The sequence below is a fragment of the Dryobates pubescens genome, chromosome 12 (assembly GCF_014839835.1).
Source record: "Dryobates pubescens isolate bDryPub1 chromosome 12, bDryPub1.pri, whole genome shotgun sequence".
Classification (NCBI taxonomy): Eukaryota; Metazoa; Chordata; class Aves; order Piciformes; family Picidae; genus Dryobates; species Dryobates pubescens.
The window spans coordinates 5,740,458-5,760,247 of NC_071623.1; the positions used below are offsets into that span (position 1 = coordinate 5,740,458).

General features: G+C 45.6%; 1 protein-coding gene across 2 annotated transcripts in view; it reads left to right on the top strand.

Moving 5' to 3' along the window:
* Nucleotides 1-9,658, top strand: part of CDKL5 (cyclin dependent kinase like 5) — a 118,261-nt gene extending 108,603 nt beyond the window's left edge. The window contains exons 15-18 of one of the 2 annotated variants that reach the window (XM_054166134.1): nt 1,421-1,523; nt 4,876-4,998; nt 6,240-6,356; nt 8,860-9,658. In XM_054166134.1, the coding sequence (XP_054022109.1) occupies nt 1,421-1,523; nt 4,876-4,998; nt 6,240-6,356; nt 8,860-9,237 (721 nt within the window). In that variant the 3' untranslated portion in view covers nt 9,238-9,658. The remainder of the gene's footprint in view (nt 1-1,420; nt 1,524-4,875; nt 4,999-6,239; nt 6,357-8,859) is intronic. The other variant, XM_054166135.1, reaches the window with a different exon arrangement.
* Nucleotides 9,659-19,790: the final 10,132 nt, after the last annotated feature.

The following is a 19,790-nucleotide window of genomic DNA, read 5'->3' on the forward strand; positions in this document are numbered from 1 at the left end:
AAAAGCTGCTGTTCTCTGGGCTCCAGCCCTGGTAGCACACCTGATGGATGTGTGTCTCCCAGAAGCGGTCCCAACTGGAAATGTCCAAGCTGGGGAAATCCACTTTATTTCACTGAGAAGTTTGTTCAGGTGGTTAATGCTTCTCACTCTTAAAAGTCAATGCTTGATTTCTGATATGACTTCTCTGGCTTCATCATCCACCTGCTTGTTCTTGTTATGTCTTTGCCTTTGCAGTATTGTGTAGCTTCTTCCCAGAGAAGTACGGGTGCGCCGCAAACAAGGAAACGAAGCGTTGGGGCTGCTTTGGCTGGGGTTCTGAATACACTGAAGAGATTGAAATCTCTGACTCATTTAATGTAGACCATCCTGGGTGGGGGGGTGGAGGGAGGGCTCTATCACTGAAATTATTTTTGTGACACTTTCCTGCACCATTTCCAAAGTATTTCGAAGGACATTCAGTTACATCTGGAGTGTCCTACGTAAAGCATCTTTTTACTCCATGTAAGTGCACTGCCTGCATGGTTTACTGTGTGTACTTCAAGTCACATTTATCAGCTGTTGCACTGCAAGTGAAATGTTATTTAGCAGCTTGTAGAGTTATTTATCAGCTGTTATACTGAATGTGTTGATTTATCAGCGTTTAAAGTTGTTCCTCTAGCTGTTCTACTTCGAGTAACCTGCGATTTATCAGCTGTAGTTAACTCAGCCCTGTGGATGAGTTCAAAGGTGGAGATTTGATCTTCGGTCAAGTCACCTGTTCCACTTTTTTGGGGGTAATCTTGTCTTGCCAGCACTGTCTCAGCCATGCATAACAAACTAACTGAAGTTTTTAAGTTGAAATGGACAGCAGTAGATCCCCAGCTTCCCTGGTGGTAGATTTGGAACCATGTCAGCCAAGGTCAGGAAGTTCGGTTGAAATTGATTTCTCCCTGGCGAACTTTGCGACTCCTGGCTCTCCAGCAAGCAGTGGAAAAACTGGACCTGTGCTTTTATACCTCAGCACCATTTGTATGTTCTCTCAGATCTGATTTTTTTCCCTTTTTTTTTTTCCCCTTGTGTGTGATATTTTGGGTTGAATAGTCAATTCTGGCTTCAAACAAAATGAACCAAACAAACCCAAACCCCATGCACGCTTTCCTTTGCCCTACATAACTCCTCGCTGCTTTGAGATAATCTCTTAACACCCCCTCCCACCCCACCCCCAGCACTGTGTTCCTCTCTATCCCATGTAATAATTCTATTTATCTGGTCTTTGTCTAGCAGCCCTCGAACCAATGAATGCTAAACCATTAAGAACATTTGGTTTTTTTGCTCTAATCAATACTTCACATTCTTTGGCATCAAGACCTCATTGCTCCACGGAATGTTGCGCAGCGCGCAAAGATAAACTCTCTCTCACAATGCCTTGTTTCATGTCTAGGAAAAGTCCTGAAAACCTTAACAGTCACTCAGAGCAGCTCAAGGAGAAAGAAAAGCAAGGTTTTTTCAGGGCAATAAAAAAGAAAAAGAAGAAATCTCAAACTGTAAGTACCCAGACTGTGTGGTTAGCAGTTGTGCATTGTACCATTTTATTCTGCTAGATCAGCACAGTACCCTTCCTTTATTTATCTATTTGGTCTTCTGTTTTTCTCTCTCTACTGTATGAAAGGCAAATTCTTTCCCTGTTCAGGGCTTATTTGTGTGCCTTTTCAAACCACCTCCTAGTCCTGTGCATATTTGGTTTTCATCTGAACTCCTTGAGGCAAGGTTTAAGCTGCTGTTGCAGCAGGGCTGTGGTGATACCGTTCCAAGAATAACAAATGCATTCTTTTGTGTCCTCAGAGCTTCAGTTATTTCAGGAGGAGATCAAACTGTTGTAGATGAGAATTCTTCCTTGTCTTTTTCGTGTCTTGATAACAGCCTCTTGCTGTACCCCATGGCTGGAATAAGGATAGTGTGGCTTAACCATTCTTGCTGTTCAATGTTTTGTTGGGGGGAATGGATTGTGGGTTTTGTTATCCAGCAGAAGCCTTTGGTGTCTTTTATACAATTAGACTGTTTTTAGGTAGTTTTTGGGAGGGAGAAACAACTTGGTTTTATCAGAGCAGTGGTGTGTTAACCTTTCATGAAGTTTAGTAATGAAAATCTTCCCAAGAACTGAAGTAACCTAAACCTCATCTCCCCTAGTTCTCAAGTGACAGTTCTGGGAACAGTAAAATATTTCACATTTCCTTGACACCAAGTTGCAGAGTTTCTACAACAGTAACTGCAGGTTTAGTTTTGGAGGGCCTCAGGATGGCATAAATCACACTGCTGGTAGAGAGGAGTAACTAAATCAAAATACCTGTTGCCACAGAGTAAGGTGTAAGGTAAGCTCTAGGTGTTGATGGAGAGGAGTGAGCAATGATACAGGCTTGGGGTACAGTGCCTGGAAAGCAGCGTGGGGGAAAAGGATCTGGGAGTGCTGGTGGACAGCAGCTGAACATGAGCCAGCAGTGTGCACAGGCGACCAAGAAGGCCAACAGCATCCTGGCCTGGATCAAACCAGTGTGGCCAGCAGGAGCAGGGCAGTGATGGTGCCCCTGGACTCAGCCCTGGTGAGGCTGCAGCTTGAGCACTGGGTTCAGTTCTGGGTGCCACAGGATAGGAAAGACAATGAGGGGCTGGAGAGTGTCCAGAGAAGAGCAACCAGGCTGGGGAGGGGTCTGGAGGGCATCATACAAGGAGCAGCTGAGGGAGCTGTGGATGTTTAGTGTGCAGAAGAGAAGGCTGAGGGGAGAGCTTATTGCTCTCTACAGCTCCCTGAAAGGAGGCTGGAGTGAGGCTGGGGTTGGTCTCTTCTCCCAGGTACCCAGCAACAGGACAAAAGTTGAAGCTGTGACAGGGGAGGATTAGATTGGACATTGGATTGAAAATTAGATTGGACATGAGGAAAAACCTTCTTGACTTGAGAGAGTGGTGAGGGGTTGGAACAGGCTGCCCAGGCAGGTGGTGGAGTCCCCATGCCTGGAGGTGTTCAAGAAGCTGTAGCTGTGGTGGTTGAGGATATAGTTTAGTGGCCATGGGAGCTGGGTTAGGGTTGGACTCAATGATCTTAAAGGTCTTTTCCAGCCTTAGTGATTCTAGGATTCTATGATTCTACCCTATGATTCTATGTGTGTTAAGTAACATTCAAAAATGCACACTTGCCTCTCTGCTTGGGCAGGGTTTAAAGCAGCATCATTTACCTCTCCTTCTGAAGTTGTTCACCCTGATACTTGTGCACAGTTCAACTGATCATTTGTGTTACACAGCTGAACAAAACCCATTGATTATGACTCTGGGATTATCTGGAATCAAAATACCCATGAAAAGGTAGCACACCTAAGGCCTGATGCATTGCACTGTTCTAGTCTAATTTCTGCCATTCAGACATGGTGACAAGAAACACTTCAAAAGCCTAGTTGATAGATGGTGCATCAACTACTTCCAGAACATGTCCAGAGAAGGGCCACGAGGGTGAGTAGAGGGCTGGAAGTCCTCTGCTGTGAGGAAAGACTGAGAGAGTTGGGGTTGTTTAGTTTGGAGAAGAGAAGGCTTCAAGGAGACCTTCTTGTGGCCTTCCAGTATCTGAAGGGGGCTACAAGAAAGCTGGGGAGGGACTTTTTAGGCTGTCAGGTAGTGATAGGACTGGGGGGATTGGAGCAAAACTAGAAATGGGTAGATTCAGAGTGGTGAGAGACTGGAACAGTTTGCCCAGGGAGTTTGTTGAGGCCCTATCCCTAGAGGTTTTTAAGGCCAGGCTGGAGGTGGCTCTGGGCCACCTGCTGTAGTGTGAGGTGTCCCTGGCCATGGCAGGGGGGTTGGGACTGGATGATCCTTGAGGTCCCTTGCAACCCTGACAATTCTGTGATTAATGTGTGTGAAGGAAATAAAGACTGGATTGTGTTGCATCTCAAAATCCTGCACTTCCTAAACCAGCTAATTCCACAAATACCTTGATCTATAGCTACCAAAGCCATCACTGATTACACACAGAGCAGATTTATAGATAATCTTTGCTTCTGTTACTTCTCACTCTTAAGAAGAGAGGTAAAGAGGGAGGAGGAAGAGAGGGGGGGAGGGAGAGGTTTTGCATTAGGGAAAATGATGTTGGCTAGTTAGGAAGATTAACAAATCAGTAAAAGGAAGATTAACAAATCAGTAAAATAAGATAGTCAGGAACTCTTGCAGCTTCAGCTAGAATCTTGCTGACATCAGCTTGATTTTAGGACCCATCCTGAGACTGAAAATCCTCTTTTCATTTCTCTTATCATTACAGCTGTTGAACAGGCCAGGATCTAGGGACAGGCTGTACCCACGGCTGTGTGCACAAGTGGTGGTTCAGACACTCTTCTTTGTTCTTCTTCAACTGTTAGCTGAGGACATCATAGAATCTTAGAATTGGGGAATCTTGAGGAAGGGACCTCAAGGATCATGTAGTTCCATGCCCCCAATATCCCTGATGTTGGGATGTTCATTAGGAACTGGCAGCACAAAGAAAGGCTATCTTCAGTTCAGCACCAAGCTTGACTCCAGTGCTAAAAGCTTTTGGCAGGGCTGCAGTATTAGCTCTTCAGCTACATGAATCATGTCTTCTATGAATTCATGTTAAAAATCTTGTGACTACCCAAGGGTGGGTTTTGTTCTGAATGCTTTAGGTTGGAAGGGGTCTTGAAGATCATCCAACTCCAACCCCAGTGCTATGGGCAGGGACACCTCACACTAGGCCAAGTCGCTCAAGGCCTCATCCAACCTGGCCTTGAACACCTCCAGGGAGGGGGCAACACCTCCAGGGAAGGAGCAACACCTCCAGGGAGGGGGCAATTGAATTGAATTGCAGTGCTGTGCATTTAGTTTGTGTATCTTATGTTGCAGACAGACTCAAGCAGCGGGGAGAATCCGAGCATCAAGAAATCCCTCTTCCCTCTTTTTAATTCAAAGACTAATTTAAAGCATATCTCTTCTTTGAAAAAGCTTCCTGTAGTCACTCTACCCATGGTATCCATTTTTTAAGTACAGTAGCACTCTCCAATGCTCCAGTAAACTCGTTTTACTGCCTCCAGCAGCATGTGTTTGGTTTTCATGGGGTCACTTCCTCTTCATGCCAGTTAAGTATCTTGGGCCAGTTCGATAAATCGCAGTGAAAATTGGCAGTCCTGGTGAAACAGATTGTGCCTGCAAGAAAAAAAAGAGTTGTTTATCAGTATTTGAGACACTGAACATGTTCCAGGGTGAGTGAGCCCTGGGACTGAGGTGACAGGAAGAAAATGGCTGTGAAATTGGGGATGTTTCAAATCAAATTGTCTTGTCGTGTTTCAGTCAGGGGGACAAAAAGGGGAACCTGTGGGGCTGGTTTTAGGGGGGTTTTTTTTAATAGCTATATTGGAAAGATATTTTCTAATCCAAACCTGCTCCTTTCTCTGTATAAATGTAATGAATCAAATCTTAACAACTGAATTAGCTGAACCCTGCCTCTTAGCTCATGCAGCTGCTGTGGTTTTATTTGTCCTGATTGTTCCTGACACGAGACAGCTGGCATTAAAACACCAGGACAAATTTTAGCTGGCCTTTTGCTTTGGCTTAGAGGTCATACTCTGCAGAGAGGTTTTAAATTCTCCTTCTGCCATAAATTGTGTTGAATTTTCAGCCTGTTGCAAGGGAGTTTATTAATTTTTTAAAATATTTTTTTTCCCTTTAATTTGGGATGTTTGTGAAGGAGGAAAAAGACAGGGAAGGGAAAAGCTCTCGGGTTCGTATTGGCAAAATCAGGCAGGCAGCGCTTCAGAGGGAGATTATTTTGTTGTCTGCTTCACTCAGGAACAAATTTATAGAACTGCTCCATGGTCTTAACTGCAGTCTGGAATGCTTTAAAAATGAAGATGAGGCTCAGCTGGTTTAATTTTCCTTTAAATTCTGGTTTTTGGGGAAGCCTTGTTTAACTGCTCTCTCTTACAGCCAATCACACTAACAGCATGCCGGTGCTTGAAGGGCTAAGGGTGCAGCCAATCTGCATGATGGCCACAGCCACTTTGCTCTTCCTGTGTGGGGAAAATCAGTTAATCAAACAGTCAATCCTGGAAGGTCATTGCTGTTCTGCTGCAGGAATGGGCTTCACTTGTGCTCTGTAATTAATTGGGGAGGGGTGGAAATTATTGCCAGCTGTTCTTTATTTTTACATATCTATCTATCTATCTCTCTATGTATATATAGGGAGACCAATAGTGAATGTTTTGTTGCAGATGCCTAGCACTGATGGTCAGGATCTCTTGGCATTACAGAAAGCCATTCACACTAATCACCAGAGCAGCAGGCAGAAGGATTGGCATCCTGAGAAGATGACAGAAATCCAGCCTCCTGTAAGTGGCATTGTCCATTTTTCCCTGTGAGGGTGACAGAACACTGGAGCAGGCTGCCCAGGGGGGTTGTGGAGTCTCCCTCTCCGGAGATATTCAAAACCCACCTGGATGTGTTCCTGTGTGACCTGCCCTGGGTGCTTCTGCTCTGGCAGGGGGGTTGGACTGGATGATCTTTTGAGGTCCCTTCCAGTCCCTAACATTCTGTGATTCTCTGTGATCTTGTAATCCCCCCTATTTGAACCTCACAGAGGTTTCTTGACAGCTTTTTCTCTGGTGAATAGAAAAATTGGTTTTGCTGGTTTTTCCCCAGCCTTCACATTCCCTGCTCAGTGTGCCTGCAGTCCTGCATCATTCTTTGAGAATCTAGGCTTGAGTGACAGGGAAAAGCAGGAACTGAATGTCCCTCTGTCAGTCTTTGAGTCTTCTGAAGTACTGTTTATGTTTTTGTGTTGGAGGCAAGCAACCAGGTGAACCTGCTCTGGCGGGGGGCTTGGATTACATGACCTCCAGAGGTCCCTTCCAAGCCCTGTCATGCTGTGAGAAATTACTTCTTCAGGAAAGAGTGAAAACATTTCAGTGCATGTTTGTGGTAGCTGTGCAGTGCTGGAGGAAAGCCCTCAGGCTCGCTCTGCAAGGAGTGGTGGTGAATCCTGTGGACGCACTGCTGCTTGACACAGTTTGATGCTCGCTGGGGTCACCAGAGCATCCTGACCACATCACTGTGTGTGGCTGTAGTTTGAGCACAGCCCTGCACCAAGCCAACTTTATTTTCTCCAGGTCTAAAAACAACTTAAGGAGCAAGGTTTGGGGTTGGAGCTTCAGTGCTGTGCTCTATTGCCCTTACAGCAGTGAAAACTGAAGAAGCAGGAGGTTCACTGTGGCTGCAGTGTCTGCAGAAGAGAATTGTGTCTGTAGAAGAGAGGCTGTTTTCCTACCATTTTGTGTACTCAGGCTTCACAGCTTCACAGACTGCACTGGCTTGGAAGGGACCCTCCAAGGTCATCTTGTCTATCCCCCCTGCAGGCAGCAGGAACACCTCCAACTAGGTCAGGCTGCCAAGGGACACATCCAGTCTGAATGCCTCCAGGGACAGGGCCTCAACCACATCCCTGGGCAGCCTGTTCCAGTATTTCACCACTCCCAGTGTAAAGAACTTCCCCCTGATGTAAAGAACTTCCACCTAAATCTGCTCTGCTCCAGTTTCAAACCACTGCTCTCATCCTATCACTCCAAGCCCTTCTAAACAGTCCCTCCCCAGCCTTTCTCTAGGTCCCCTGCAGATACTGAGAGTGCAGTGGGGGTTGGCCTAGATGACCTTTGGAGGTCCCTTCCAACCCAGACCTGCAGAGTTCCAGAGGTTCAGTTTGGAGTGGTGGGTTGAAAATTCCCTCCAACATTATATTGCCAGACCAGCTCAGCTGGAAGCAAATGAAAGCTGCATTTACAAGCAGAACTACAGTCTGCAATGAAATGCAATGAATATGTACAAGATATATAATATTTACAATGTTTACAGGTACTTGCAATTGATAAACAGCACAAGAACCCCCCCTGGACAAACCAGGGGAGCTAATAGCTTCCCCTTCCCTGCTCCCTACCCCTCCCTGTACACAGCAGAGGAGAGAAAGAGCAGAGAGTTGTTTTGTTAGATACTCAGCCACAACAGGGAACACAGCCAAGGTCAGCAAAGCCAAGCAGAAGCCAGAGCTTGTATCTGCTAGAGCGAGGAAGCCAAAAAGAGAGAGAGAAAGTTAGTCTAAACCAACCTTGTTAGTAGTCTCTCCACTGGGATTGTTTAGAGCTTATCATTATTTTCCTTTTTACACCCAGTGGTGATTTATTTACATTCTACTACTTTCCTGCTCAGGATCTGTGGAACATTTTCTAGGCACAGCCTGAAACTACCACAGGCAGTTCCGTTGCAGGGAGCCTGATAGGCTGGGGAGCAGCTGTGGTGGGTTGAAAAATTCCCCCCCAACGTTCGCTTTGCCAGACCAGCTTGGTTGGAAGCAAATGGAAGCTGGATTTACAGGCAAAACTGCAGTCTACAATGGAATGCAATGAATATGTACAAGACATATAATATTTACAGGTATTTACAATTGATGAACAGCACAAGGATCCCCCTGGACAAACCAGGGGAAGCTACTAGCTTCTCCCTCCTTGCCTCCCCCTTAACCCCCAGGACAAAAGGGACAAGAGAAAGGAGCAGAGAGATGTTAGACTTAACCAAAGCAATGCAGCCAAGGTCAAGCAGAAGCCAGTTAGTCTCTCCCCCCGAGCGAAGGACCAAGAAGAGAGAAGAGATTGGTTTGGTACAACTAGTTTTAGTCCCTTATCTCCACTGGGATTGTTTAGAACTATCCTTATTTTCCTTTTTACACCCAGTAGTGATTTATTGACATTCTACCACCTGCTGGTCAAGATCTGTGGAACCTTTTTAAAGGCAGTAGCCTAAACCTGCCCCGGCAGCAGGTCAAGTGCTCTTCTGTGTGTCTTTCAGAGCCAGCCATTAAAATCCCTTCGGAAGCTCTTGCACCTCTCCTCCTCCAACCACCCCGGCCCCGCCGAGCCTCGCTTCCAGCCGCTGCCCAGTCAGCCAGCCAAAGCTTCCTTCTCTGAAGTGCGGATCCACCCCATCGGCCAGAGCTCCGGCGGCACTGCCAGCAACGTCAGGCAGGAGCCTCAGCCCAAGAGCAGGCCGGCACTGCAGATACCCAGCCAGCTGGAGCCCGGCTGGCACGTCGGCAGGAGCGCCAGCGAGGCGCCTCCCTACTCGGAGCAGCTGCCCCCCAAGGGCGGCCAGAACGGGCACCCCTACAGCCGGACCAACCGCCCGCGCATGCCCAACCTCAACGACCTGAAAGAGACAGCCTTGTAACGGCTCTGCGGGCAGGGGACAGGCCAGGGAGGGTGGAGGTCAGCCTAGGGCAGTGGTGGGTGGTGGTGGTGGTTGTAAGCCTGTGTTTATCAGCTTTAGAGAGGCGTGCAATACGGAGCTGTGGAGCTCTGCCCTTGGGCGCCGCAGCCAGTCAGGGATTGGGCAGGAAAACAAAGTGGGGTTAGGAATTTCCCAGGCATCGGAAACGTCCCTGGGTGCCAGGCAGAGCGTGCCAGGCAGGGAGCAAGAGGCTTTGCCGTTTGCTCTCACTTCCATTCCAGCTCAGTGCACTTCTCTGTCTGAAAGCTGGGAGAGCCTTCTGCTACGTCTTGGCACTTGAAAGGGTGAAAACCTTCACGTCTAGACCTATGCCCTTACTTCCTTTCTTGGTTTATTTTTGCTGCCTAGTTAAAGCAGTAGGGGGGGGGAGGGTGTTTGTGATTGAAAAACAAACAAACAGTGTATCCCTGTCCAAGGGTTTCAACTGGATGTCTTTGTTTTGTTTTGTTCTTTTTTCTTAAAGAAAAACTTCCACATTTGATAGGATTTGTAATATTTATTATTTATGACGACCCTGATACCTGGTACTGTTAGAACTGTATCTTTTCTGTTCCACTGGAGAGTCCTTGTGGAGCTGTTTGAGGCATTGTGAAGCAGTGCAACAGCTGCAGTAGTGTCTGTTAAAAAAAACAAACAGGACAAGGCAAAATGAACAACAGCAAAAGAAGGAACAAACAGAAGCAAACAATAAAAAAAGAAGAAAAAATAACACACAAAAAAGAAGAGCAAACAAAAGAACAGAAAAGAGCAAACAAAAGAACAGAAAAGAGCAAACAAAAGAACAGAAAAGAGCAAACAAAAGAACAAAAAAAAGAACAAAAAGGGAACAAAAAAAAACAAAAGGGGAAAAAAGGGAAAAAGGGGGAAAGGAGGAAAAAAAGGGAAAAAAGGGGGGGGAAGGGGAAAAAAGGGGGGGGAAAGAAGGAGAAAAAAGGAAAAAAAGGAGAAAAAAAAGGAGGAAAAGAAGGGGGGGAAAAGGAAACAAAAGGAGGAAAAAAGGAGAAAAAGAAAAGAGGAAAAAGGGAAAAAAGGAGAAAAAAGGGGGAAAAGGAGGAAAAAAGGAGAAAAAAGGGAAAAAAGGAGGAAAAAAGGAGAAAAAAGCGAAAAAAGGAGGGAAAAAGAGAAAAAAAAAGGGAAAAAAGGAGAAAAAAGGAAAAGGAGGAAAAAAGGAGAAAAAAGGAAAAGGAGGAAAAAAGGAGAAAAAAGGGGAAAAGGAGAAAAAAAGGAAAAAAGGAGAAAAAAAGGGGGAGAGGAGGAAAAAAAAGAGAAAAAAAGGGAAAAGAGAAAAAAAGGAGAAAAAAAAAGGGAAAAAATTTAAAAAAAAAAAAAGTGGGAAAAAAGGAAAAAACCAAAACAAACAAAAAAAAAGGAACAAAAAACCCCCCCTAACAGTAACATTTATATATTGCATTCAGGAGTATTTTATTCTCTATATAAATATATATAAATATTAAAAATATATATATATCTATATATAAATGGAAAACAGCTGTCTGTTTTTTAACTATCCTTCATGGACAAAGTATTGTTATGACACTATCTGCCCTATTTTTTTATACATTTGTGATACAAAGTGCAGTATTATACTTCTAATAAAAGGCAGTTGAATGTGGCTGTAAGCCTGACTGTAACTGTATGAGAGCCCTGGGTCTTAGGTGGTGTTGACTGGTGGCAAAGGAAAAGGCAGCGTTCGATCCCGAGCTTTCTGAGGGAAGAGTTTGCTAAGTGGAAAGAGGCTGCAGAACTGTACAATAGTCCTAAATGTGCTGAGTTCTCCCCTGTGTCCTTAGCTTTCCTAGGAATGCTGATGGGATTTCTGCATCGAGAGCACAGAGCCCTGGTACCAAATTGTTGTTTCCTCTTTCTCTCCTGTTATCTCTTTGATAGATGACTCCCAAGAGTCATCCCAAGATAGATGACTCCACGACTCCCAAGCTCAAGCAGGTGTTCTTCCACTTCATAGCAGAGGTGCCAACCAAAGAAACACAGCAAGAATGGCAAGGGAAATGCCAGACTTTGACCCTTAGGCATAGTATGGCACTGTAGGTCATGGGAGAAGCTCTTTTGCCTATGTGTATTTTACATCTTCTTTAGCAATCTGTTACCTAGTAGGATGAGCACTGTATTTAAATTGAAACTACTCTTGCACTTTCCCCTCCTCCCTCCCCCTTTTTTTTTCCTTCTATTTCAGGATGTATTTCAAATCTTCAAATCTGATTTTGGGATATTTAGGGAGGAGGTTGCCAGGCAGCTTGACTTCGCCTTAGGTCTCACTATCCAAGCATTCCTGTCTCAGCAGAGTGCCAGATCTTGGGTTCCGGTCTCCAGTGCAACACCTTTCAAACTGCCTTGGCCTTGGTGAACGTTGAGTGCAGCAAACACACAACCTGATTCCTCTGTGGTTACCACTCAGCTAAACCAGAAGGAAGCCAGCAGATGACAAGAGTCACGCCAGCCTAAGCTTTGTGCAATAAGAGGAGAGCCAGGCCTGTAGTGTCAGAACAATACAATCTCCTTTTGAAACACAGGAGCTCAACTCTCTCATCAGACAGAAGACTGTCCTCATCAGGCACTTGCACTTGCAAATATGTTGTCTTTTCAAAAAAGACCACAAAAAAACCCAAAAAGAGATTAACCTGAATGTAAATTTGATGATTAGCCATAGGTGGATTTGACACAAGCAGCCAGGCAGGAAGAGCTGAACTTCCAAATGGGATGACAATGCAAGCTTGGCCACGCTCTTCAGTACCTCTTGAGCCATACCAAAGTGCAACAGCAGCAAAATTTGGCACCACTTGCTCCAAAAAAAAGAAATGGGCTTTTTTTTGTCAGAAAGTGAAAATGTGGATGGATGGGCTAAAAAAAAGTCAGGCTAGGGAATTAAAACTAAATGAATACATTACAAAGATAAGAATCATTTCTTTGTCACCTGCCTGCAAGAAATGTGTGGATGTGCTAGATGGATATGATAGATGATATCTATAGATGATCTATAGTGTTCATAGGTCATATCTGTGTATACATCCTCTAGTAATACAGTAGACAGGAGAGGGAGTTTCAGCTACTGGAAGTTCAGTGGGCATCCAGGAAAGGCAGTGAGATGTTTACCACCAGGACTCACCATCAGCATCTCTTAGCAATCTCTTTTGCATTCACCACTTCCTTGAGTTAACCTGGTCCCAGCTACCTTAGTCCTGCTATGTATGGACTGCTGCCACTGAAATCCCTTACAAAAGCACTGCCTGAGAGTGGGGCCCTAAGCAGAGTGCTCTGAATGTCTCCAAAGGGAGCATTTAGACTTGGACTTCTCTACTCTGTGAATATTAATCTTTTTTGCCTCTGCAGGACTTTTGGCTTGCTGGTAAGAGCTTGGTACTGGGGATGGTGATGCTGGGCTGTGTGTGGCTGCTGTGATTTCTAGCAAGGAGAAATGTTTCCAGAGTTGGTTGTTTGGGAGTTGGTTTTGGTTTGTTTCTCTCAGTAGCCACCAAGTTAAATCCGAGTCATCTCTGACTGTACATAGAGCTGTTTGAAGTAGTTAGCAAAGCTTCCAGGGTGACCCAAGGAACCTTGAAGTATTTGGTGGGCTCATATTTACAGAAAGTTGTTTCTACTTCATCCTGAGTTTTCTTCTCCACTTCAACAAACTGTAGTAGATTTCAGTTGAATACTAAGCTGTGTTGAATGTGTGTAGTTATTTCCTCTGTTCTGTTGGAAAGAGATTCCAGCAGCTCAACCAGCTGGTGCTGGGATCAATTGTGTGGGTTTTAACCTCGTCTCACTCCCCAATATTTAGAATACTACTGATGTAATTTTCCCAAGGCTTCCAAAGGAGGCTGGCTCAATAAAGGGGAAAAGAATTACAAAGCAAATGATTTTGTAAGTGTGAGCTTTTCTCTTCACTGCTCTGTGAGTCTTGTGCTACATGTTCTTGCAGATTTGCTTGGTAAGAGGTATCTTAGTTAAACTGCATTGTATTCTTGGGCAATCTGGTTTGCCTTATGGCATCATTGATGATATGAACTGAAAAGAAACTCTTTATGTTTCAGAAATGAATTTGTAGTCATTTGGAAGAACTCAAGCTGCCTAACCTTGTCTGTATGTTTTTACTCTAGCTCTTGAGCTCTTTTGTGACTGAAACAGAAGCACCTTAAAGCTCATCTTACCTGAAATTGTGTGTGTGTTTGAGCTCTCCTTTTAAACTGCCCTGTAAATGTATTAGCCTAGGACAACATCTTCTTCTTTTTTTCTTTTTTCCCCCAACAGACCTGACCACAGAGAACAATCCCACAGAGCTGTTTTAACCCTTTTTGCTCCATTTATTGCAGTCCAAGATCTCTTGCTCCTCTGAGAGGTTGCCAGCACCAGGCAGAGTTCTTGGCAGGTAGGCAGCGATCCCAGGTTCAATCCCTTCCTCCTGTAACATTTCCCCATCTCACAAGGCTTGGGATTGATACCAGGCTTTGATTTCTGATACCAAGTCAAACCCACCTAAATGGGTGGGTCCTGATGCCACTCTTACTTACAGACACTTGCTCTTTTAGGTCAATATCGAAGCAGGCTTGAAACTTCCAAACATCCAGGACACCCTCAGGTCATCCTTAGGTTTGTCACCTCTCTCTCTGCTACACCAAGCGGTTTGTGGGAGCAAAGCTGGAGTGATTCTTCAAGAAGCAGTGTCCTGTGATAGGTTTTTTAGCCATTCCTTGTCATTGCAGGTAGGTCTCTTAAGAGATGAATCTTACTAGTGTAGAAAGCTGCACACCAACCTTTACTTCTTTCTTCAGAAGCTGCTGTAGCTATTAGCTGAGCAGACTCCTTTGTTCACCCATTTAAAAACCCCAGACCTCTGTATTCTGAACAATTCAGTGCTGCAGACCTCCCTTGTAGGAATGGGAACACAGATGATATAGTTCTGAAGGCACTGTTGCCATCTGTTTAGCTAAGCCATGCTCTAGAAGTGATTGGGGTTTTTTTTTCATTCCTGTGGCAGGTTTTCTGTTGTTGTTGCCTTGTAATGGTTTGGTAAGGAGACAGGCCTCAAACATCCCTGCCTGTAATTAATTCTGTATGCCCTCAACGCTGGCAGAGGAGAGCTGGGAGAAGACTTGAATCCCCATCACACAAAAGAGGGTGGAAGAGATTAGCCATATGTAAGGTACTGCAAACTGGGGGGGTAGCAATGCACATTGATTCATTGCTTTCCAGCTAGCAGACTTCAATACCTCTGTTGGTGGGGTTATAGCATGAACCGTGCAGCCAGGCTGTGGGCCATGTCAGCAGGCCTGCTGTTCAAAACAGGAGTGCACAAAAGGTGATGTGTGCCCGATTAAACCACAGATTCATAGTCTGGTTTAGGTTGGAAGGGACCTTCCAGATCATCCAGTTCCAATCCCCCTGTCATGGGCAGGGACACCTCTCACCAGCCCAGGTTGCTCAAGGCCTCATCCAGCCTGGTCTTGAGCACCTCCAGGCAGGAGGCAGCCACAGCCTCCCTGGGCAACCTGTTCCAGTGTCTCACCAGCCTCACTCTCAAGAATTTCTTCCTAATCTCCAGTCTCAATCTGCTCTCCTCAAGCTTCAGTCCATTTCCTCTCACACTATCACTCCCAGCACTTGTCAAAAGTCCTTCCCCAGCTTTCTTGTAGCCCCCTTCAGATACTGGAAGGCTGCTCTAAAGCCTCCCCCAGAGCCTTCTCTTCTCCAGGCTGAGAATCAGGACACTGTTCAGGAATAGGTGCCTTTCCCTACACAGCTTTTTCTAATGGTGTCATTATAGTGGCCATTCAATAACTGGGTTTGTAGTGAATGAGGAGAAAAGCCATTTAACTTCTGGCCTTTGTTTAAAAGGGAGCAATTTGAGTAAATTCTTTTAATATAAGACAGCTTGAAAGTTCTCGATGTTGGCTCCTTTGTCAAGAGGTCAAACAGCAGGAGCACACGACTCTCAGGCTTATCAGGCAAGCAAAGGCTTGTGCACATCAGATGTTGCACTGAAACTGAAGAGTTCTCTTTCTGCAGGTTTGAAACAAACTCCATGAAAATGAAGCAAAGCAATTCTGGTAAAAGATCCTCTTCTAGTTGGGGCAGAAAAGCTGTGGCAGGTCATCTCTTCTCTCAGTGTCTTAACAGCTACTGCAAGAGACAGCACAGGGAAAACTGACGGATTAGGTCTGCATTTTCACTTGCTCCAGGTTCTGCTTGGATGCTTATTTGCTACCTTGTGTTTGATGCCAAAAGGTAGCTTTTGACAAACTGAGCAGAAGATGCATGAGGAGAGTGCAAGGAGCAGCCTCCCTGCTGTGTCTGGATGCTTTCCTGCCACCAGATCAGATTGCTTCTCAGGCTCTTTCAGAACAGAACCCAAAATATGCAGCCAGACAAAAGTGAGTCTTAAGATGTGGCTCTGGAGTTTGAAGATGGAATTTGTGGCAGGCTGAGTGATTCTACACATCTCTTGTCTTCTCTGCAAGTCAATCTACCTCCTCTCTCTTGCAGAATGTGGTCGGGGTTGGGTTTCTTTGTTCTGAGCTAGTGATTGGCTCTAAATTTTGAAGAGATGTAAAAAGATTCATCCTCCAGGTACTGTTAGCAACCAAGTAATAAAGTCTTAATGGGCCTTCATCTGATACACTTCTGAAACCTCCAAGCCATCTGAGTTCTCCCTCTAGAATCCCAATGCCATCCTTTGCACTGCTTTGCAGTCTTCCCTCACCGTTCCCCTTGTGGTTCTCGACTCTTGCAGTTGCCTTGTTCTTTGTTTCTTCTCTAGTGCAGATTATCAGGGAGTTAGAGGCCTTATCTACTACTCTGCCCTGTGTGCTGTTTTACTCAAGCAGCTATCCTTAGACTTGCTCAGGATTTTCCTCACTTTAATTTTCCATTTCATCTGGGTGAGATACCTTACCTCATCGTGTCCCCCCCACCAGAACACACGCTGCCTGCCAGGCTTTTCCTTCCAACCAGGCCTCTCTTTTTCACAGGCCACTGTTTCTCTGCATCCTTCCTGAGAAGATGCAGGTTGGCATCTTAGCTGTACAGGCATAGAAAACACATTGTGAAGTGACTGCTGCTGTAGAGCTTCCCCTTGGCTAACCTTAGAGCATGTTCATAGCTCACCATGGAAGCAACTCTTCCAACTTTCCTATAGGATATGAACCTCTTGGTGTAAACTCTTTGTTGTGTAAATCCAACGGCACAGCTTTTAACTGTTTAGTAACGAGGCAAAACTTTTAAGTGTAGGTTACTGTCTCCACTATTGGTTATTTTTTTTCTTGCTAGTGCACATGGAAGGCTCCTGCTACTGAGGGATGTGTCTAACTGAAAGGGGTTACATAGAGAGAGAGAGATTTGGCTAAGATGGAACAACAAAATCTTCCCTGAAACCATAATTTTGTTGGCAATTCTATGGTCCTGCTCTGGCAGGGGGGTTGGACTCGAAAGATCTCCAGAGGTCCCTTCCAACCCCTAACATCCTGTGAGCCTGTGACTACTACTTCAAATTCAGAGAATGGTTTAGGTTGGAAGGGACCTTAAAGGTCATCTAGTTCCAACCCCTTCCTGCCATGGGCAGGGACACCTCTATGCAGGCATTTGAAAAATCTGCTTCATCTGCTAAAGACTTCCAGGACTGCTTAGAACTCCACTGTGAAACACCCAAGGTTCTGAATTTGTGTTGGTTGAGAGAAAGAAGGAAAGAAGGAGGGTTAGGGAAAATGTGAGCTTTGATCACAGATTCTGAAGTTATGTGGTTGGAGAGGAAGAAGAAGGGTTGGGAAAAATGTCATCTGTGATCACAGATTCTGAAGTTATGTGGTTGGAGATGAAGAACAAGGGTTAGGAGAAATGTGATCTGTGATCACAGAGCCTGTGTTGGTTGAGAGGAAGAAGGAAAGAACAAGGGTTAGGAGAAATGTGATCTGTGCTCACAGAGTCTGAGTTTGTGTTGGTTGAGAGGAAGAAGGAAAGAACAAGGGTTAGGAAAAATGTGATCTGTGATCACAGATTCTGAGTTTGTGTTGGTTGAGAGGAAGAAGGAAAGAACAAGGGTTAGGAAAAATGTGATCTGTGTTCATAGAGTCTGAGTTTGTGTTGGTTGAAAGGAAGAAGGAAAGAAGGAGGGTTAGGAGAAATGTGATCTGTGATCACAAATTGTGAATTTGTGTGGTTTGAGAGGAAGAAGGAAAGAAGGAGGGTTAGGAAAAATGTGATCTGTCAGCACAGATTCTGAATTTGTGTTGGTTGAGAGGAAGAAGGAGAGAAGGAGGGTTAGGAAAACTGTGATCTTTGATCACAATCTGCCCAAATTAACAGGCTGGGAAGGTAGTTTCCCAAGCTTCTAAATGTATGGCTAGAAGGTTCCCCACATGTTGTTTCTTGGTTTTATTTCAACAGCTCCTAGAAGCCTTGAGGCACACAGCCTTGGAGGTCTTCCACGCTTTCTGTTGTGGAAGGGATGTGATGTGGTGTTAACCTTTTTCTTTTGTTTGTTTCAATCCTGGAATTACCAATTGCTTTTCACCTGTGTTGGATATTTAAGGCTGACTCCATGCAAGTTAAAGGAACCATTTGTAAAGTGTTTGTATACAACCCCTTTGTATCATGTCGTTGGTATATACACCTTTAACCAAAACTTGGGGTGGGGGTTTTTTTTGGGGGTGGGGGGGCATGTATTCCATTCTTAACTTCTGTACAATTTCTATCATTGCTGTAAATATTCTAAAAGAGGGGGAGGGGGGGAAAGAAAGCAAAACAAACAGACAAAAAAAGGACAAAAAAAAAAAAATTCCTGTGGTAACCTTAATTCTCAGCATGGAAATGGTTTCATTTTTACTGAGCACAATGTATTTTTGAATGGGCCTTCCAAAATAATGTCTTTAATAAAAATGCAGATTTTGCACTAGAACACCGCCATTGCTCAGCAGCTGATCTCATTCCTGAACATGTCTCCTCCAGAGCACCTCCCAAGATGAGCAGAAGGGGTCAGAACCAGAGCCAGGACTCTTCTGCCCAACGGGTTGCTGCCAGGTCCTGGGTGACTGCCCACCTGAGAAGTCAGTTTCTGTCTGTCTGCAGGCCTGACACTTCCACAGGAGCACAGGTCTAGAGAGGTTCTTCTCCCCCTCTACTCTGCCCTGCTGAGACCACTCCTGAATACTGTGTCCAGTTTTGGGCTCCCCAGTTCAAGAGAGACAGAGACCTGCTGGAGAGAGTCCAAGGGAGAGCCACAAGGATGATGAAGGGACTTGAGCATCTCCCTTATGAAGAGAGACTGAGAGCCCTAGGGCTGTTTAGTCTGGAGAGGACTGAGAGAGGAGCTGATCAATGTTTATCAATATCTGAGGGGTGGGGGTCAAGTGGAGGGGGCTAAAATCTTTTGGGTGGCACACAGTAATAAGCCAAGGAACAGGTACAAGCTTGAACGTGGAAGGTTTCACCTCAATGTGAGAAGAAACTTCTTTACAGTGAGGGTGATGGAGCCCTGGAACAGGCTGCCCAGAGAGGCTGTGGAACCTCAGTTACTGGCTCTGTGCTGGGTGATAGTGATTGGAGGCATCTGTGCCAGCAAAGTGACTAGTGATATGCTAAGAAAAGTTCAACTTTGTGAGGAAAAGCTTTATCATTTTGCCATTGTGTTTTGGCTGCTTCCATAAGGACCTCAGCTGCACTGTTGCTCCAGGACACTGTGTTTGTGCAGAGGTACAAGTCAAGTCTAACTCTAAAAAGCATTTTAGGACCACTAAATTAATTAAGCCTCTCAGCACCCATCTCTTTTTAGATAAGAGGGAGAGGTTGAGTGAAGTTCCAGAGGTCATTTAGCACAGCTGGGATCAGAACCGAAGCTCCTGCTTTAACAGGAACCATTTAGAGCTCGCCCGGATGAACACAGAAGCAGGTCCCTTCCTCATGCAAGCTGGAGAAGCGGACTGAAGCAAAGGACAGGGCAAGGCAAGAAGGCAAGGAGCTGTGAAATACACTGATGCCAGTTAGTTACACCTCACCTAGCCCAGAAGGACTTCACCTCCCTGAGCCACAGCCTCCTGCCTTCCCCCAGGGGTGCCCTGCAGACACCCCTCAGCCTCCCCGCAGGGTTCAGCTGTACCAGCAGGCACGGTGTGAAGAAACATTTTATTGAGGACAGCCTTCACTGGGCAGGCCTGCAGGTAGGACTTTGGGCAGGCCTGTGAGCAGGCTGTGGGTAGGCCTGTGAGCAGGCTGTGGGTAGACCTGTGAGCAGGCCTGTGGGTAGACCTGTGAGCAGACCTGTGGGTAGGCATGTGAGCAGACCTGTGGGTAGGCCTGTGAGCAGACCTGGGGGTAGGCCTGTGAGCAGACCTGTGGGTAGGCCTGTGGGTAGGCCTGTGAGCAGACCTGTGGGTAGACCTGTGAGCAGACCTGGGGGTAGGCCTGTGAGCAGACCTGGGGGTAGGCCTGTGAGCAGACTTGGGGGTAGTCCTGTGAGCAGACCTGTGGGTAGGCCTGTGAGCAGACCT